This window comes from Synchiropus splendidus, chromosome 1 (assembly GCF_027744825.2).
Source record: "Synchiropus splendidus isolate RoL2022-P1 chromosome 1, RoL_Sspl_1.0, whole genome shotgun sequence".
Taxonomy (NCBI): Eukaryota; Metazoa; Chordata; class Actinopteri; order Syngnathiformes; family Callionymidae; genus Synchiropus; species Synchiropus splendidus.
This window is the reverse complement of record NC_071334.1, coordinates 18,321,211-18,328,574: the sequence shown is the minus strand read 5'-3', so window position 1 is coordinate 18,328,574 and position 7,364 is coordinate 18,321,211. Positions and strand designations below refer to the sequence as shown.

The window sequence follows — 7,364 nt, the reverse complement described above, 5'->3', positions numbered from 1 at the left end:
TTCTTTTTTTAAGATGTCAAACTTTTTTAATATTAGAAAACTATATGATCATCACTGGCACAAAAATTTTTTTTTTTACAAAGTGATGAATGAGATGAATTCATGACACTGTACAGTCACTTTACATATAATCCATGTTTATTGATCATCAGGTGTCATCACACACAGACGGGATGTTAAGATATTGTAGTTGGCAGGTGTATTTTACATTCTTTCCAAAGGCGCAAGCTGGTTTATGGACCTTCATCAGCTGTCTCCATTGAACATTCTTGGTTGTAAGACTCTAAGGATGCGGTCACTCTTGGTAAAGGCAGCCGGGAGTTCGTTGTTCTGAAAAGAGCAAAGTATCAGTTACAAGGCTCATGAGACAGGCGGCTAGTTTTTCCGCTTCTGAAAAGAATCCAACTACTTTGTTGGGTAGACTGGGGTCGGCGTGGGCCCTCAGCAGCAGCTGCACAGTCGCCAGATTACCCCCCATTACTGCAGCGTGGAGCGCAGTGAAGCCATTCTGCGAGGGTAAGATGAACATGAACCTTCTCAAGTTCCTAAATATTCATTTTTTTTATCTGGACAAGCACCTTAAGAAGACCAAGTGAAGGAGAAAACTTCAGGAGCTCCTCGATGACGCTGTTGTGACCTTTCATGGCGGCCTTGAACAGTGCAGTTGATCCATCCTTAAGAAGAAACATTCATTTTATACATTTTTTTTTTTTAGAAAATTATGGATTCACTAAAAACAGCTTCAAGTTTTAATTATTAAATATTATCTTTGACAGAACAAAGAGGATGGTTATGTTCAAAATATCCGGTTTTAAAATGCCAAAATAACTTAAACATAGATAATAACACGGGCAATGTAATGAATAATTCTGTTTTTGTTCGGCCAGAAACTGTGGAGGCACCAACTAATTATCTTTGTTGTTCACAATGAAGACAATCGCAGGCTACTTTCATGATGCAAGACAACCCTGTACTTGTCTGTCAGCGTCCCGATCCGCGCCACGCAGGAGCAGAACCTTCACTGCCTCGCTGTGGCCCATCTGAGCAGCCATCCACAAGGGGGCAGTACCGTCCTAAAAACAGCAGAGGTCATTTGAATACAAGAAAGAGTGGCTAATGCAAATCCATCTAGAAGTGAAGATTTACATCTCTGGGTTGGTTCACTTTGGCACCAGATGCCAAAAGCTGTCGAATCACTGCCAAATGTCCCTGCTGGGCAGCCAGGAAGAGAGGAGTGGCACCGTCCTGACAGAGAGGGCGCCGCAATCTTAGAAGGCAGATCTCACAGGGTTGTTAAGTTTAAAGGCTCTTCTGCTTGGTCACTTCTTATTTGAAAGGTTATTTCAACTCATACAGTAAAAATGGGTGCACACAAAAACAAAACTACGTGTGCATTCAGTGTGAATTAGTTTTATTTTTTTAAGCTAAGAGTATCTCAACGGCACATTTTTTTTCCATCATGGTTGTTTTCAACACCATTTCTCTCCAAAACTTAGCTAGTTTTGCACATCAAAAATGACACTGTATTGAGATGTTTGTTCCTGATTCCTTATTCATATCATCAATGAAGAGTTTCTTGAATCTACTTTTTGACCGATACAAAAAATACATCAGAATCTCCTTAGGTTTCCTCCATTATTGATGTTTTTGTGATGGCATCAGATTGTGTAACGCAGTGCACCTAGACGCTATATACTAAAAGTGGGCCCTGTAAAAACGGGGTGTATAAACCATTAATCTGTATTATTCAGATAGACTCATTGTTTTGCCTGCATTCAAAGTTTAACACATGTGCATTCTGTCAATAAAATGAAAGCAGCTATGCTGCATGTGTTGATACTTGTCTTCAGAGCACATTTTTCATGTCAAACAAGGCAAAAAAATACTTTTAAGTGCTATAACTGTAGCAGCAGATTATGGGTCTTTCAGTTATGGGAGCGTCTTTTTTTTAGCATGTGTCAGCGATTAATAAATGACATAGTGAAATTTTGTTTTGGTCAACAATTTGGCCAAGTTCAACACACTTGTGTTAATTTACGTAACTTATTAAACTACATAGTTTGCAGTTTGGAAATTTTGTATTTTTCTCAGTCTCCTCTCATTTCTCCGAAAGTGTATTCCTGACAGGTAGTGTCTGAGTCAGGATGCTCTTAAACCTTCCAAATGTCAACCACATCCGACTCAGCAGAAACCTGAGAGGCTGGGTCAGAGTGTCGGCCAAAACGCCTCCTTTTGATGAAGCGGATGAAAGGCTTTGTATTTTATCATCAGTCATCCAGTATTTAAAGGTTCTGAGAAGAGATCGCTCACGCTCAGCTGGTCATGAACATTAGCTCCGTTCTTCAGAAGTGTCTCCACCACTTTCCCGTGCCCGTACTGAGACGCCACGGTGAGAGCAGAGCCGCCATCCTGGAAGAGAAACCGAGGTTTGGCACAGACCAGGCAATGTGCTGTTTTAGATGACATCACTACAAAGACTTAGTTGATCTACCTTTGTCTGGAAGTCAGAGGAGGCGCCAAACTCAAAGAGGAGTTTGATGACATCATTGTGTCCCTGCTGGGCGGCGAAGAACAGAGCGGTAGAACCTGTCTGCAGAGAACAAATGGAGCAGTTATTTTCCACTCAGAAGCTATTTTGAGCTAAATCTTTACATAACCTTGGTAACATGATACCTGTGCGTTCTGCAGCCACTACAGTGCTTCTAATGCTTGTTCCATTTGGAAGTCATTTTCCAAAAGCACAGCGAGGGAAAATCAATTAGAACATCACTACCATTACCAACTTCCACACCTCTACCTCATCCAATATCACAGTGAAATCTGAGCTTAGTAGCCACCTGTAGGACTGCTGTTAAGACTTAGACTGCTTTATGCCAAGTGAAGCTGAAAAACGGGAATTTTATCAGCAATTTTACATCAAACACTTGACTAATTTTTTTTAAACTATTTTGATTTTTTTTCATGTGAAACAGACAAAACAAGAAAACAGAAACAAAAACTTAAACATAAACACAGGTAAAAAACAGACATATGGAAATAAAATCAAAAATGGGGTTTTACAAATACATTACAAATCATGTTGGAAATATTTTCCTTTTCTGATATTCAGTTTCTCTCAATGTTTTGAATGTCTCTCTGCTTTCAGTGTCAGTTGGTGTGTCAATTTCTCCATCTGAAATATGTCATCTTCTATCTTTAGCTACACCAAATTTGGCAATTTATCTTCTCAGTTCAGCAATTGTACGTTGTATCTTTTCAGAGTGACATGCCAAATGATATTATCTGGCTGCCCTAAATAAGAAATTTCAAATGTAACAATAACAAAGAATGCAGTTCACGCATTATCAATGTATGTATTTGATTTCATTTAAACTATACATTTCACTGAAGAGCATGTTCCCAGGACAAACATCAGGACACATTACTCTTGTCTCTCAGACTGACTTCCCATTCAGAGGAAGAGCTACAGCAAGTCTCTAGAGAGAGTAGTGTTTGCCACCCTGCTCTGACACAAAGAGTGCTGTGCACACCTGTACAGTAAGGCTAAAAAAACAAAATGAAAAAAAGGTGGAAGTAAATTCAAAATTAGAACGTATTCATTATTGGTCGTCAAAACTACCGATGTGCAAAGGTGCCTTACTTTCACTGTTCTATCTTGTAAAAACATGTTTTACATTGACAGAGTGACAAGGACTATATAAATGGCGGATCAGCCGATCAAAAATCTGCTAAGCATTTAGTATGGAATTAATGTAACTGTTAATTAAAACTAAACTGACTCATATCATCTCAGTAAGATGTTATGAGCGTCATCACTGTTTACGTGTCAAGACTTTCGGTTCCGTTCAGTTCATGTGTTTGTCCACATTCTTGTTGCGGATACCACAAAATTCACAATTTTATTCTTTTCAAAGGAGTTTGTGGATGTTTTGGAGTAAAACCATACAGACAAAAACACACTTCCTCATCAGTCAGGAAAATCTGTTGTGTAAATGCAGTGAAGGAGTCACTCCATGATTTTGATCAGTGCAGTGGTTTCTTAAACATGGTCATGTTAAGGTCATTAAACCGTGCAGAAGCTAACTTCCTGCCTAGGCTTCCTTTAAACAGATGAACATATTGTTCTGAAAAAAATGGGACATTCCTTTTTTGCCTGCATTTGTTGACGTAGCTGTGAATAAATGAAGAAAATAACTTGACTTCTTTTTGATTCAGCTGATGACGATTTGACTGTGGTTCTGATGTTGTTCTCCTACCTCTCTCTGGTAGTTGATGTCCGCCCCTTGCATGATCAGTTCTCTCACACAGTCTACATGGCCACTGTAGGACGCCACCATCAGCGCTGTGGTTCCATACTAGAGGAGAGATCAACAGTCAGGAGGCTTTTCACTTTCTCCAGTTAGGGTCTGTCATGGGCGCCATGATGGCAACATGCAACACTGAACCTGTGTGCACATCTGAGCTCATGTCTCCTACCACTGCTGTGTAATGGTAAAATGGAGAAGCTGATCAGTCTGGGCATGCAGCGATCGTACATTGTCTCTACAGTCTGCATCCACTCGCCCGCTGTTCAGCAGCAGCTGAAGTAGAGCCAAGTTTCCCTTCCGTGCTGCCCAAAACACCGCGTTGGCCAGCGGCGTCTCCTTCTGGAGGACGAAAGAACACAAGGAAATGAAAAATGACAGCTCTTGTAACGGGGAGAGGATTTTCTATTGTGACTAATATAAAGTGACCGGACTTGAGGGGACATGTGTAGTGGAGCATTAATTTAGCAATTTTGAGACAATCTGACTGTCGTCAGTGTTGTTTATTTGCTTCTAAAGAGCTATGAAATGGAAAGAATATCAATAAACCATGTCACACTCAGCACAAGCATAAAAGAATGAATGAAAAGTCAATAGTTGAAATTAAATTTTGAGGGTCAGGCTTCCAGTGCTTTGATTCCTATGTGCAATTTATTTAGTGATTCTCTATAGATCATATGATTTCAATGTCTGGACAAGTATACAGTATACAAGTCTGAAACACAGACTGTAACAGGAAAGAAGTTAGCCCTAAATAAATTTAATAAAAGAATCTAAATAAATAAATCATGTATATCCCACGCTTTGAAGGCCATATGTTGCATATAAATATAATAAATATCTGGATTCATTCAAAGTATTTAGTCAGGTGTTTAAGTGAATCATTTGAACGGGGAATATTGTGAACCTCAACACACATAATCCAAGTGTTGCCTCCTCTGTGATCTCAGGTTAGTTTCTTGATCCAGCTGCATATAACTGGTTCAATGGACGTGTCTATGATGAGCAATGACACAGGTGAACATAATACGTGTTGGAATTTACATGTAAATAGTCATAAAGAATGGTGGTCAAATAACAAGAATGCGTGTGGCATCTGTGACATCCTCCAGGTACTAGCATCCGTAAATGTTCTGTTCTACACATATGAGCCATGCCCTGCAGGAGTGTCAGTCTACTACAGTTGCATCCTCAACGTCATGCACACCTTCCCATCTTACATGTCAGAACTTTATGGATCGTTTTGTGAGAGTGTAAAATCATTCCAGCGTTTCCACACACAACTGGCCTCCTGGCGCTGCTAGCATGATGGAGAAGTGACGGAGATTTACCTTAAAAGACATGGCCCAGACCTCACAGGTGACTCATCTCTCTCCCTGAGACGTCGAGCATTAGGCACGATGCTGAAGGACTCTGCTGTTGTTGTGGCTGCGGCGTGTTTTGGGTGTTGGCGGACATAATAACAAGCTGGACGTCAGCTCATCCTCTGCAGTGCTGCACGCAGAAACACAAGCGGCCGCTAGGGGTCGCTGCGGGACACAACTCCACATCGCGTCTTTGCAAGCGTCCAAGATGGTTTAATAATAATAAATGCATCAACATTATTAATGTTTTACATAAATGACCGACACATTGGTTCATTCATCAAGTGTTTTTTAAAAATTATTATTATGGTAAGTGCATACTCCGCGCCCAGAGTTGCCTCATGCTGGATTTGAACCCGTGGCCGTCCGGATGTGACGCTATTGACTTGAAGCATTGGTTCATTGGCACCTCTTGCTCAGCGGAGACCCTTAGAAACGTCTTGTATTAAAACTGAATTGTAAAGGTGTTTACGGTTGGTATCATGGTCCTGAACTGTGTAAGTCAAAGTGAATGAGGTCTAGTTGCATATAGTGGGAGCAACTCATCTGTGCGTCCTTCTGTAGAAGGGTTCAGCCTTTCTTATGATGTGGAGTTTGTTTTCTTCATTATACAGTTGCGCTTTTGTCTTGATTCCATTAATTTTACACGTTCAGATTCACCATCACGACTTTATTCCCATACATTTGGGGCTGGAGAGCCAGTCTACTGCTTTTTTTTTTCTCAATATGTGATGAAAATGCCAGAAAAAGGTCAGAAGCATACTTGCTCACATGCAGTTCCAAATCCGATTCGAGAAAGGGAAAAAGGTTCGTTCCTCAGAGAGTGAAAAGACAGTGAATAGTTTTTCTTACAATTTGGAGTTGTAGAGAAAACTTGGTTTCTCCAAGGTATAAATCCTGCAAAAGAGATGTCACCACTCACGCATGAAGATCATGTAAATAGAACCACATATGAATCCAACGACCCTCCCTGACTGAGAGAGGATGGAACTGAATGCCTTGTCATCATCATTTTTGATTCTAAATGCAAATTTCTTAATTGTCAGTCAGAGAAAAGTCCACTTACTTAAATAATTATTGATTAATCATTATTGACTCACTGTACAGATTACTGTTGACTTGAATGTGACCAGATCAGCAGGCTCACTGTAAGCAGACGCGTCACTGACAATGAAAAACAAAAACATAACACACGCAAAAATGACCTCATTTTGTAGGTTACAATTATAATTTGACTGCCTGTATTCAAAGCACACAGAAAAGGATTAAGCTTGAGAGAGAGATACATAATTATATCAGAAAATGAACTAAAAATCACATGAGCTTTTGATGATAACAATATCATGAGTATCAAGTATCAACAAAAAAGTAGAATGAATATTGAATGAATTATTTACTTATACTTAAGTGCATTAATTAGCCAAAGAAAGTACAGATGATTCAGCATGATGATGACAACAGCAACAATAATGATGCATTCTTAACAGGACATTTAAAAAATAAAAAAAAAAGGAGAAGAGTTATGGGATTTAAAGGTAGCAAACAATTACAGATCATAGGGAGTTAACCAGACCTTTGAATAGCAACATAACAGTAAACAAGAGTAAATAATTTCTTAATAATAAAAAATACATCTCTCTCTCTCTCTCTCTCTCTCTCTCTCTATATATATATATATATATATATATATATACAC

General features: G+C 39.4%; 1 protein-coding gene across 2 annotated transcripts; it reads right to left on the bottom strand.

Annotated features, from left to right (window-relative positions):
• Positions 1–139: 139 nt before the first annotated feature.
• ankrd29 (ankyrin repeat domain 29) lies at positions 140–5,811 on the bottom strand. 2 transcript variants are annotated; one of them, XM_053881460.1, is made up of 10 exons: positions 5,636–5,811; positions 4,536–4,646; positions 4,257–4,355; positions 2,492–2,590; positions 2,311–2,409; positions 1,147–1,245; positions 975–1,073; positions 579–674; positions 410–508; positions 140–330 (listed from the first exon to the last, which is right to left on the bottom strand). In XM_053881460.1, the coding sequence occupies exons 1-10, from the start codon at positions 5,645–5,647 to the stop codon at positions 247–249; spliced, it is 897 nt and encodes a 298-aa protein (XP_053737435.1). In that variant the 5' UTR covers positions 5,648–5,811; the 3' UTR covers positions 140–246. The 2 variants fall into 2 exon arrangements, with proteins under 2 accessions (XP_053737435.1, XP_053737443.1); XM_053881468.1 differs by lacking the exon at positions 5,636–5,811 and having other exon boundaries at positions 4,477–4,620.
• Between the last annotated feature and the right edge of the window lie 1,553 nt (positions 5,812–7,364).